At 45.2% G+C, this 12361-nt stretch overlaps 1 protein-coding gene across 1 annotated transcript in view; it reads left to right on the top strand.

The window, feature by feature from the left end:
- Positions 1-8072: 8072 nt before the first annotated feature.
- IFT81 (intraflagellar transport 81) overlaps positions 8073-12361 on the top strand; it is a 37265-nt gene continuing 32976 nt past the window's right edge. The window contains exons 1-3 of the mRNA XM_053959818.1: positions 8073-8531; positions 9407-9510; positions 10622-10802. Coding sequence (XP_053815793.1) covers positions 8388-8531; positions 9407-9510; positions 10622-10802 — 429 coding nt within the window. The 5' untranslated portion in view covers positions 8073-8387. The remainder of the gene's footprint in view (positions 8532-9406; positions 9511-10621; positions 10803-12361) is intronic.

The following is a 12361-nucleotide window of genomic DNA, read 5'->3' as shown; positions in this document are numbered from 1 at the left end:
AGCATCTGAAACCTGATCCAAAGCTCTTCTGAAAAAGGTGTTATAAAAACCAGTCCTTCTGCCAGCTAATCCAACAACCGTGCCCTGCCTCAGGCAGAAATGAACAATCCAAAATAGAAGAACCTTCTTGCCAACATGCAATTGTTCAGCTCCTGCCATAACTAACAGGAAGGAAAAGGAGGCCTCCTGTGTAGTTCATGAGATTTACCTTCCAAAAGATTTTGGCCAATGAAGACAATCATGGGTGTAACCAAAGCCCCACATTGCTACCTCAGTATCTCAACCACACGGCGCAGCTTCCTGGGCTCTGACCTTGGTATTGTTCTGGTAGAAAATAAACACTCAGCTTTGCTTTTTAGTGATTCCTCCATTTTTTCTTCTTGCCAATGGAACTTGTGAAGCAACTTTATACATCATATGTTTGGACCAAACCTCTCATCAATTATTTTTGGTGCCTGTAGTGACCAGCTCCTGGCATGTTAGAGGCAGGTTAGGGAACAAGGCAGAATGTGTCAACTGTGCAATGTAATTGAAAGCAAAACTCCCTCAATAACATCCCAGCAGGAGCCTACACAGGGTGACATTTCAAAATGACTGGCAGTCACTGAAACTTTGTAACAAACCCTTAGGATTTCATTACCTCAAGGAAGCTCATGCATATCTTTCCCGGATACTGTATGAACAATTACAGCCTTCCTGTTGTTGGACAAAGCCTTTTTCAGACCGTAACTCTGTCCACATGAGAAGGGAATGGAATTTGCTCTCAAGTGCTGAAAAACCTCAGCAGAAGGAGCTGTAGGAGGCATTGTGGGCACTAGAGGGGACCTGGCAGTGGAAAAACTGCTCTGTTTCTGCAGAAAACCCCAAACTGGGGAGAAGAGGAGATATAAATGTCAAAACTTATATGTATTTTATATTTTATACATATGGGCTTGTAAATGAGCTAATGAAAGTGCTAATTGACATAGTTTCTTATGCATATATTTCAAAGCTGGCTGAGAGGAACTAAAATTCATTACAATTCGCTTCTTTAGAGTATCAATTCCATAATTTCAGTTGAAATAAAATAGTTTCTAATTTTTTTTTTCATTCTTTGGCTGCTACAGACTAGAAATAGAACATTTTTATCTTGGATATTGTACAATCATGGGATTACAACAAAAGATGGCTATAAGGCCCTTCCATCCTACTACAGGTCACAGCAGCATTGTTGCATGGAGTCTTTCTCCTAGAGTTTTGTTATCTCACTGAGATTGACAGCATTGAGGCTTTCATGATCTGTGTAGGGAGGATGAAGAGATTGTTCTTTGGTCTGAGGAGGATCCCCAGACACCAGCCTGCAGCACAAAGCACAGACAGCCAATCTACCCCACGGGGAAGTGAAATGAACCTCAGTGTGATAAATGAACCCACAGAGAACTTCCACATTTTCTTGCAGAAGAAAACCCCACATTAGGAAACTTTTTAAAAATTATTATTATTTCAGTCCCCGATTAAAGCTCTCTTACGTTGATGCATTTTTCCTTGACATTTGAATTAATGAGCCAAATGTCTCCAGTGAATTCAAGATGAGCCTGAGACACCTAAAGCTGTTTCTATGGCAGCTGCATGATGGTACAAACTGGAGGCTATGACTTCACTGCAGAATCATACAGCAGGGCAGCTTGGTAGAAGTCAATTATTTGGGTATTATAATGAGTGTTAACAATATGGCTGTGAAGGAAAGAGCTGGTTTACATACATGAGATCTATGAGTGCCTAGGCAGAGGGAGTACCTTAAAATTTCATATCAATGAAATTTTGTTCAATGTGTCTTGTATGTTGTCAATGTATCTTTCTTTCAACACAAAAAAAAAATGTAGGTATGTCTTTCACTTACTTAGGGAGGTTTTCTATGGATTCTACAGGGAACCCCTGACCTTACAGGTTTTTAACAGTTGCATTATAATTCACACATCATCCTGTTTGAATTCTTGTAAAGAAATAAGCTCTGACTCAAGGGTTTTTTGCCACTTAGAGACAGTTTCAATCTGTCCTCCTCAAATGTAAGATAGGCAATTTGACATTTCAGATTGTTGCAGCTTTCTATAGGAGGAAGCTGCAGAAGGAACTACCCAAACCATGGTCCTGCCACACCTCATCAATCCTTATTTAGCCCTTTGCTTGGGTCAACAGTGCTTGTCATTGTTTGGGCTGAGGGTGAAGTAATTTCCTTCACAATTTTATATGAAGTTTCATATCTGGGTCTGGTGATAGATTAGGAAATCAAGTGTTTCAGCTAGAAGATTAATTCAACAACTTGAGCCAATTAAACAAGGATGTAAAAGTGGGCAGAAATGTGAATATTGAACTGACATTAACTGAAGACTTGCCTGCATTGGTACAGTGTATTCTGCTGTAACCCAGATCCTGTTGCTTTTGTGAGCCACTTCCTTCACACTGGTACTTACTGAGCTGTTAACATCATCCTCTCCTGTCAGAGTCTGTGAGAAGTGGCTAGACAACTGTCTGGACAAAATGGAAAAGACAAATAAACCCATAAGAATAAAACATGGCAGCTTCTTTGTACCATTCTTGAACAAAACACACTCCAAGATAAAAGTCAGATGGACATTTTTAAGTAGGTGAGACACATCAGCTGGATCAAACTCTGCCTAGGTTTCACTTTCACAGCTTTTGGCTTTGAATTGACGTACACAAGAAGAGAATTTCTATTTTCCCATCCTAAATGACACAGACAATGTGGGGTGACATCATGACCCTTCAGATGCCATTTGGGAAACAGCATTTATCTGCAGCAGGCCTTGATGCCATCCAAAAACTTTCCCCCATGCTGTGTTGCTGTGCACCTAAACTCTGACTTTTTCTGTCACAAATGGTAGTGTCCTGTCCATGTTGTTTTTCTTTAAAAGAGCTTAAAAAACATAGGCTTTAATTTTTCAGAGTGACTATTTTTGTGCCTTGTGCTGATTTTTTCAAAAACCTTGGCCTAACATTTTTACTTTCCCATGAATTGAATGTGTTAAGGAGGAAGGACACCTCTGTTCCAAAGCTGACAGGAATGTCACCCAGCTCATCTAACTCATAAAAGCACTGTCAAGTTTGAAAAACTATTGTATGTTCAGAAGATACTTTCTTCATTACATAAAAGTGATATAAAAGGCTTGCTTTGAAAAACAAGCCACAAGCACTTGCACCAATTCAGGTTAACAATAGACTTTTCTGGATGGAGATAAAATAGAATCTGGAGAACAAAAATACAAAGCAACTGATCGATGTTCCTTTATTTATATCCTCTATTTTGACAGCATTTCAGCCTTTTCCTCCTGGAGAACAGTGCTTTGGGATAACAATGTTGTTGGAAAGTGGCAGTGGGAACCCAGCTCTGAGTAGCAGAAGGTGGGCATAGAACCTTAGTAAGGCCACTTGGATTTCCTGCAGACTTGATCCTTGGTGCGATTGGGATCAGCGTGCGCAATGTCCTGGCCTGCCGCCCTCCCAGGAGAATGAAACCAACTCCACAAACCTCAGCAGACTTTGTTCAGCAAACTTATCACTGAGAACAGCCCTTGCTTGGCAGCACAGAGCAAAATTTGCCCTTTAGAGGCAATCAATTATGGCACATTCCTAAAACATCTTATTGTTCTTGGAATCTACTGCAAGGGGTGACTGGACATTTCATCTGACCTTGAACAGGAGGCTCTAAAGAGCAGGCTCTAATCTCAGAAACACTGGTGTAAACCTGAGACTAATCAGTGAAGTTATTTTGGATTTTTCAGACAAGAAACAAAACCAAACATCATGGCAAGAAACAAAACTGTGAGTGTTTTCTAGAGAAAGGTGAGTTAACTCTGCCCAACCAACCTCTCCTTATTAAATAACATCCTATGCCACACTCCCACCTCGGAGATCCACAGCCACATCCACCTTCCAAGGTGGTCTAACACCGTATCAATGGTCTTGTTGCTGCTGTGGCATCATCTATCCTCAGTACTGCCAGACTTTGCCAGGCTGAAGTAATGCTGGGACAACTGGGGCTAAATGGATGGAAGGCAGCCTCAGGCCAGCCTCCTCCTGGTCCTGTCTCTCTACCCCCAACGCTTCACATCAGTGCAAAGAAGGTGTAATGCTCTTCTGGGCTGGGCAGAACACACAGCACCCACTCCACAGGGCTGGCATTGCCAGGCAAGGCACAGGGCAGTGGGGTTCTGGGGTCATCAATGGCCACAGGGCTTCTTATCTCCTATTGCTTGGGACACCCTTCTACCTGGTCTTAGACTGGTTTTATATCAGGTGCGGGGATCAAAAAGGAGTGATGAAGTCACTGCTCCTCTCAGCAGAGCCAGCCAGTGGCACACACCTTGGCTGTGCCTCTCCTGCTGCACAGTCACACAAAGCTGCAGCTGCTCAGTGTGTTCTGAGCCAACTGTGTGCATCTGGTCCAGGGGGCAGGGAGAGGTGTGAGGCCACCACTGACACTGCACACACAGGAGGTGGGGCTGCGGACGTGCAGAGCTCTCAAGGTCCGACCTGTAAATCCCAGGCTCAGAGTCTGAAAGACACAAGTTTGGATAAGAATCCATTAGACCCAGATTTAAAGGACCAGGATCCTCTCTCATGCAACAGAATACTCTCATAAAGGCACAAAATATACAAACCCTACAACACAGATCTAATGTTTTTCTTCCAATCCTTTAGTACTTTAAATCACTTACAACTGTAGACATGACAAAACATTCAGAACCAGACAGACTTCTTGGCTGTTGGTATTGCCTTAAATGCCTCAGCTCATAGGAACAAGCCACATTCTGCACAAAGAGGCTTAAAGATATCTGTGATCACTCCTTAGGCTTTAGCTGACCACAGTACAGCTGCAAGTGGAAACCAGAAACAGGCTGGGGATGCATTTAGGTACTAGAATAGCCATAAAGAAATTAATTTTTAATATAACACAGTCAGACCTATATGTACATACAGCACAGTATTTATAATAACAGAAACAAACAGGAGGGGTCAGATTGCTTGAGCAAAGCAGAATTATTGTCTCCTCTTCCTAAATGCTCTTTTTTCACACTAACATCTTCCATCTGGTTGGGATCTGACCTCGGCAGCCCGGCCGGACGCGTTCATGCTCTTGTCTGTGGTGTTCCCATATAAGGTGATCTCTCTTCGACGGCAGCAGGATTCTCATTTGCTCAGGTTTCGTCCCACTCGGATTTGCTGCTCTCTGTGGTCGAGCTCTGTCACAACTTTGCTCGGCAGCATCTGCACAGCAGTAGCTGTAAAGGGAGGAGAAAGTCAGGAGGGAGCAATGAAGTTGTGCCTGCAGATCCAGAGAGCTCTGGATTGTTTATTTCCGTTCTCTGTCCTCCACAAGTTACCTCTGCAGGATGTCTTCATAATAAGCAGCTTCCACAAGCCTTTCCCAAGCTAAGTAAAAGACAAATTCTATCCAGAGAACTGGGTGCAACTGTAGAGCTGAACTCTTATAAACAACTCTCACATCAAACTTTCCTTGAAAATCTGTATCACTCTCCATGCAAAGTAATTTGGGACTGTGGAAAATGCCCCCAGAATTATACAACAAATATACTGGAACATTGGCTCTCGAGTCTGTAAGAATTTACTCAGATAGCACATCACCCAAACTGAGATAACTTAAGACAAGTTAAGCATAAACAAATCTCAGCTGCTTCCTGTAATATTTACCCAAGGCTGCACTGAGAGCTTATAATCTCTTTCATGTCTGTGAAGATTCTCTTGTGATAAAGAGGTCAAGGCACTGAGCTAAGCCTTGATTGTTTTCTTTCAGGCAGTAATTTTGAATATTCAGACCCCACTGAGGACTGTAAACACCAAGGAGCAGGGGGGCAGCCAGGGGACTGCATGTATGGAGAGCACAAAGCTCGTGGAAGAAAGGATCATGACAACATAAAACTTTAAGGATGACACGGGATCTCTCTCACTTTCTCCAAGCTGAGAAGTCCCACAAAACTGGGCTTCAGTGTGTGATTTTGCTCCTGCCTCCAATTGCTTGAGCTTTCAAACATGATAACAAGTTCAGCCAGTCCAGTTCTGACAATGTCTGGTCATGGAGGTCTCCTTTCCCAGAGTCAGAATAATCAGACTTCATGGGTTTCCATCTCACCATCTCTTTTTCTTCTTGGCATTATCAAAAGTTTTCATCCTTCCTCTTCTTTAACGTTACAGAGACATGAGAAGAGGGGAATGTTCCTTTCCTTCTGGGAAGGTGAGAGGACTGGAACAGTCTCAAGAGAAAGCAAAATGCTCCCAGTGCACCCAGCCCAGATCCCTCTCCACCCTCACCACAACTGCCTTCCCCTCAGCACTGAGGAAGAAAGGATGAGTATCAGTGTTCACAGAAACAGTGTTTCTCCAGGATTAAGTGATGGGGAACTCACAGACACCTCCATCAGAAATACCATTCTCATCTGCTCTTTCTGTGTTCTACATGCTCAAAATACTCATCGGAGAAAACAGTAACTGATACCAGGAAAGCATGACAAAGGAAAGCAGATCTCTTCTGGGAACTTGTAGGTAAATACGATTCCTAAAGGTCAGTATATGGACTGAAAGCACAAAGGAAACATGATCTGGTTTTAAAGTTCAAATCCAGGAGTCAGGAGACTTGGATTATGTTCCTGGCTCTACCACAGTTCTCATGCCCAACCACAAGGCACCCGTCCATCCCTTTTGTCACTTCATTTAACCAGTTAAGAGCTCAGACACCAATCAGTGTCATTTCCCAGCCTTCCTGTGAAGACCAACACATTTTATGAAATTTTTGTATGAAGTGTTTTCTGTTTCTCAGAAGGAAAAGAGGAACTAATCTAAGTTAGTCGCAGTGCTTAGAATTGCAAAGTATTACATTTATGGTTGCTACTTACTGAGTCAAATTCTGCAGTGATTTACAACCTGTGCATTTCAATTGGCACCAATTTAACATGACTCACTGCATATTTTAATCCATCATCTGGGGACTCACATGGGATTCTAAGACTATCCAAGAACCTAATTGAAATAGCAGAGAGGCTCCAAAATCCAACTATTTCAGGCCTAAGAATGGCTTTTGAAGGATCTGCGAGAACAAACTTGCAGACTGAGAGATTCCATGAGCAAGTTTGACTTTAATTTATAGTCTGGTTCGGATTGTTTGGTGTTCTTGAAGCTGCTGTCCTTGTTTCAGATTTATGCACTATGTATTTATTGCTACTTTGAGGCATGCTGACAACTGATGTTCAGCCTCGAGGACATAAATTTGCCATTTGCCCGTGTTGAAGCCTGGGCCCAGGACTGGCTGTTCCTGTTCCACACGGATCCTCTGTGCACCTTTCCATTTCAAAGGAATTAAGTAACCATTCACCTGACATGTACATCAGCCACACTTGACATCCCTTTGTGCTGTCAAAGGCTGCCAGAAATTTTAATTGGGTAACTGCAGCAATCTGTTTGTACATCTCCTACACATGAGACAACAACCTCCCTCAGAAGGAGCCGCAGAGCCAAGTTTATCCTCCAGAGGCTGAATCTCGGACCTATTTCTGCCACTCCTCGCACTTGTTCCGTGAAGGAGCCCCACGAGGGACTTGCCCTGTGCCGTGTCCGCCCCAGCGCCCCTCAGCCGCAATTCCCGGGCGGGAAGGGGAAGGGCCGGGGCTGCGGGGCGCAGCGGGAAGGACTGACCGGGGCGTGCTGTGGGGACACCGGGAGGGCTCCCAGGGCGGCGGGCTCCGCGCTGCCGCAGCCGCTGTGAGGGCAGCGATCCACGATCCGCCAGAGGAGCCCGGTGCCGGTCGCTGTCCCGGTGCCGGTCGCTGTCCCGGTGCCGGTGCCGGTCCCCTCACAGTTCGGCCGCGCCCCCTCACGGCCAGGCCACGCCCCCTCACGGCTCGGCACCGCCCCGCCACACATGACCACGCCCCCTCCATGCCACACCACACCCCCTCACTCCCGGCCCCGGCCCGCTTCGCGCCGCTCGGCGGTAACGCCGGAAGTGACGCCACGCCCGTATCCCGGCAACCGTCCCCGCGGTAACGGCGCGCGCGAGGCTCCGGTCGAGGCCTCCCCGCCAGGGCCCGGCCCGGGCCCCGATCCCGCAGCCCCGCCAGGGCCCGGCCCGGGCCCCGATCCCGCAGCCCCGCCAGGGCCCGGCCCGGGCCCCGATCCCGCAGCCCCGCCAGGGCCCGGCCCGGGCCCCGATCCCGCAGCCCCGCCAGGGCCCGGCCTGCCCCGATCCCGCAGCCCCGCCAGGGCCCGGCCCGGGCCCCGATCCCGCAGCCCCGCCAGGGCCCGGCCCGGGCCCCGATCCCGGCGCTCCCCCGGCATCTGCTGTGTGTTCTCTGCAGAGGTTTTCCCGGGACACAGTTATGGGTGACCAAATCCAGTTCATTGTTGAGAAGCTCAATCAGGAGCCCTTCAGGAAGAACTACAATTTGATCTCGTTTGACTCCCTGGAGTCGCTGCAGCTGCTGCAGCTGCTCAGTGATGTTCTGGGGGAGATTGACCCGAAGGTAAGGAGGGCACTCAGGGATGCTCAGAGTGATTTACTCTGAGGTGGCCTGAGGCTGGAATTTGCTTTTATTTAAGTCTGGCTCAGTATAATCCTGCGGCGTGTTTGTCTCACCAAAAGAAGCTTGTATGAATGTTCCAGGAAATAAATGTGCCTGGCAAGAATCCTTCCTGCCTGTACGTCTGAGTGCTCTTGGCAAAGCAGCAAATGCTTCTTGGGGCAGGGCGGCAGCATCCCCGGAGGCTGATGACGACGTTTTTCCCGTGAAACTAAAGATCTTGGTTCATACTGACAATCGTGTTTAGTCGAAGTCAGGCTGTGTCCTGCACGCACCCAGGGCAGGAGCTGATCAAGAACTGAACCTCACGACTGTGCTGTTGCAATGGAAATTATATCTCACTCCTTGGAGGCTGCCAAAAGTGTGTGTGAGGTCAGAAGGGACCGTTCGTACACCTGGGGTGTGGATACCTGTGCCAGGATATCCAACTTTCCGGGTGGATGTGGTCGGTGTGACTGCACAGATGAGATCCCACGAGCAGGGAGAAGAGATTGCTGGAGGAAAAATTGACAGGAAAATCCATTAGAAGAGAATTGAAGTTTGGTGATTTAAAGGATGTTCTGTACAGAGCATCTCATTATTGTGTGGTGAATTAATAAAGTCAATTCTTTCAGTCTTGCCAAATAATTAAGATCACTTGGACAAACAAGTTTATAAAAAAATAATAGTAATATAATTGATGGTAGGAAAAAATATAGTGTTATCCTAAAAATTAGTAATTCATTATTAAATCAGTTGTTTTATAATAGTTACAATAATTTTTACTATATGAGTAATAATAAAGAATAATTTCTTATTTGATTTTAAAACCCGTTCAGCATGCTGTCGACATTAGAGAGGAGCTGCCGGAACAAACAGCTAAAAGAATGCTGAATCTCCTTGGAATCCTCAAATACAAACCTCCAGGGACTGTGTCAGACCTGTGAGTACCTTTTTGCCTACAAATCCTGTTAAAACATCTTTTTAGGTTCATATGGTACTGACCTTTAGCTCAGGTGAGCACTGCTCCAATGTCCCCATGGATGCCAGGATGGGATCCCAGGTGTGGCTCCAGCTGGGCGCTGTCCCCGTGGATGTTTTGGGGTCCCAGCTGGGCACTGTCCCTGTGTTCCTGTGGATGTTTTGGGGTCCCAGCTGGGCCCTGTTCCCGTGCCCCTATGGATGTTTTGGGGTCCCAGCTGGGCGCTGTCCCCGTGGATGTTTTGGGGTCCCAGCTGGGCGCTGTCCCCGTGGATGTTTTGGGGTCCCAGGTGTGGCTCCAAGTGGGCCCTCCCTGCAGTGGCGGCTCCGGCCGGCAGAGGGCGCCGCCCAGCCCTGCCCAGCCCCGGTCCCGGTCCCGGTCCCGGTCCCGGTCCCGGTCCCGGTCCTGTCTCACCTGTGCCAGGTGATCCCAAGTCCCGCGCTCCCCCTGCTCTGCCGGCATCCCCTAAGGCTGTTGAAGGAAACGCGGAGTTGTCACTGCTGGCTTTATCCTTTAGTGTGTTACAGGGTTTTTGTCTGACTCAAGGTAGAAGAATCAGGAACTGCAGACTTCCAGCTCAGAATGGGTTGGGTTGGAAGGCACCTTAAAGATCACCTGTTCCAACCCCCTCTGTGGACAGGACACCTTCCACTATCCCAGGTTGCTCAGAGTTCCTTCCAGACTGGCCTTGGACACTTCCAGGGATGGGGCACCCACAGCTTCTCTGGGCACCCTGTGCCAGGGCCTCACCACCCTCACAAGGAAGAATTGCTTCCTAATCCAAAGCTCTCTGTCACTGTTACCAGGACATTCCCATTGTCCTGATAAAAAGTTCCTCTCCATCTCTATTTTGTGATCCCTTCAGGTTCTGGGATGTGCAAATCCTTCAGCCTTCTCTTTTCCAGGCTAATCAAACCCAAGCCTCATTGTGAGCATTTTCTCTTCTAACAGCATTACGAAAATCATTAGGCAAGTGGAGAAGGAATGTCAAAACATTGCAGATTTTTTGTTCCAAGCCATCATCCTTTTGTTGGAGATTTATTGGCATTTTCTCCTGGTTGGTTCCATACAGGAGTGCTTTTCGCCAAGGGCTGGTTACTGGAAGCAAAACTGTAATTCATCCTGTCTTGCATTGGCTTCTTCAGAGGACCAGTGAACTCAGGACAAGAGCTTACCTGGCACGTTTCTTAGTGAAACTGGAGGTGCCAGCAGAGTTCCTACAGGATGATACTGTGGCTGACTTCAACAAACAGGTACCATTCCTCATGAATGCCAACATTTCATGTTAATTAAAGTGCCAGTGGGAGGAGGGATAAATGAATCAGGGAGTTAATGCTGGCATACATGTTCAAAGTGAGTTATGTTAAAAGCTTGTTGGAATCAAGGATAAGCAAAGATTCATATTAAAAAGTTGATGTCTTGACCACTTTTCTTTCAATAACCCTGAAATTATGTATTAATAAGTAGCATTGAATTAAAAGGCCTTAAGCCCATTAAACACTGGGTGCCAAATAATGTTCAGAGCCATTTTGGCTTAGACAGACTTTTAGTTCTTAATTTTTGAGCAGCTTTGGGGTTTTTTTTCTATGAAATATGACCTGGATATTTTTAACTTTATACAATTACCACTTCAAACAAGTCCAGAAAATGTTATGACCAAAAGTCGATGTGTCCTAATTGTCCATTGATTGTGGTTTTAGTCATGATAGTCTTTTTATAGTATTTGATGCCTAATATTTGTGTCAGCCTTACTCCACTTTTGCTTTAACCATTTATTTTTTTGTGAATAAAGAAAAGATTTCTTTCTCTTCATGCTGACATTCCTACTTATTATGTTCCCACTTCTTTTGTGAGCATTAAATGTTGATTTTAGATAGTCAGATTGGGTGGGTTTGAAATGTAAAACTTGAAGGTGAACCAAAGTTTTGGGTTTATTATCTGAGGTACATATTTACTTATTTTTTTCAGTTTTCTGTGCCTTCTCTTCTGTTAAAACAGAGTGGGTTTGAGTGATTGTGAGAGGTAACTTGATCTGTTAACTCTGCACCAGCAAAGCTGAACAGTCTGACTGAGACTTGACTAAGCCTTTTATTTTTCTGTTACCTCTAACAATATTGGATTTATACCTTGAAATAACTCAGCAGAAGTAGCAGAGAGAGAAAGGAATGCAGATTGTATGTTTTGTTCAGTATGTCACAGTCTTAATGTGTATAAATATCCACCTCTATAATTTCCATTATGTAAGACGTGTTCCTTTTTGGAATTACAGTAATAGAACCATCTTATTAAACTAATATTCTGCTGATTAGTTCAAAACAGAAGCTGGGGTAATAGAATGGCTTACTGCAATATAATATGACAGTGCAAATATTTAGATATTAATGAATTAAACAATTAGCCTGAATTATTTAGATACAGTCTTGCAATGGTGTCTTTTAAGGGAAATTTCAAAAATGAGAGTTCAGATACCTTTTAGCACAGTTAAGTTTTATGAGTGTGTAGAATCAAGCTAAAATGAACTTTGTAAATTACTTAGAGAAGATACTCAGCAAACCTGTCACCTTCCCAGCCGTGTTGTGATTTAGACATTGGATTGCCTGCAATATATAATTTAAGAAATAAGCAACTTCAGGCATTAATCTCATTGTTCAGGCTTCAGTGATTTGCTCCCAGGTGCCAAAGATCTCTTTCCATATAGGAGCCTGGGGCACTTTTTGGTCATTTGAGTGTGTCCCATATTTCAGGTGCATGTGGAGCACCCAAAGGGAAAAGAGAGAACCATTTTTTGTTGTGATCCATCAAACTCTGCTCT

Source organism: Vidua chalybeata, chromosome 18 (assembly GCF_026979565.1).
Source record: "Vidua chalybeata isolate OUT-0048 chromosome 18, bVidCha1 merged haplotype, whole genome shotgun sequence".
In the NCBI taxonomy this organism is placed as follows: Eukaryota; Metazoa; Chordata; class Aves; order Passeriformes; family Viduidae; genus Vidua; species Vidua chalybeata.
The sequence above is the reverse complement of the archived record's forward strand: the minus strand, read 5'-3'. Positions and strand labels throughout refer to the sequence as shown.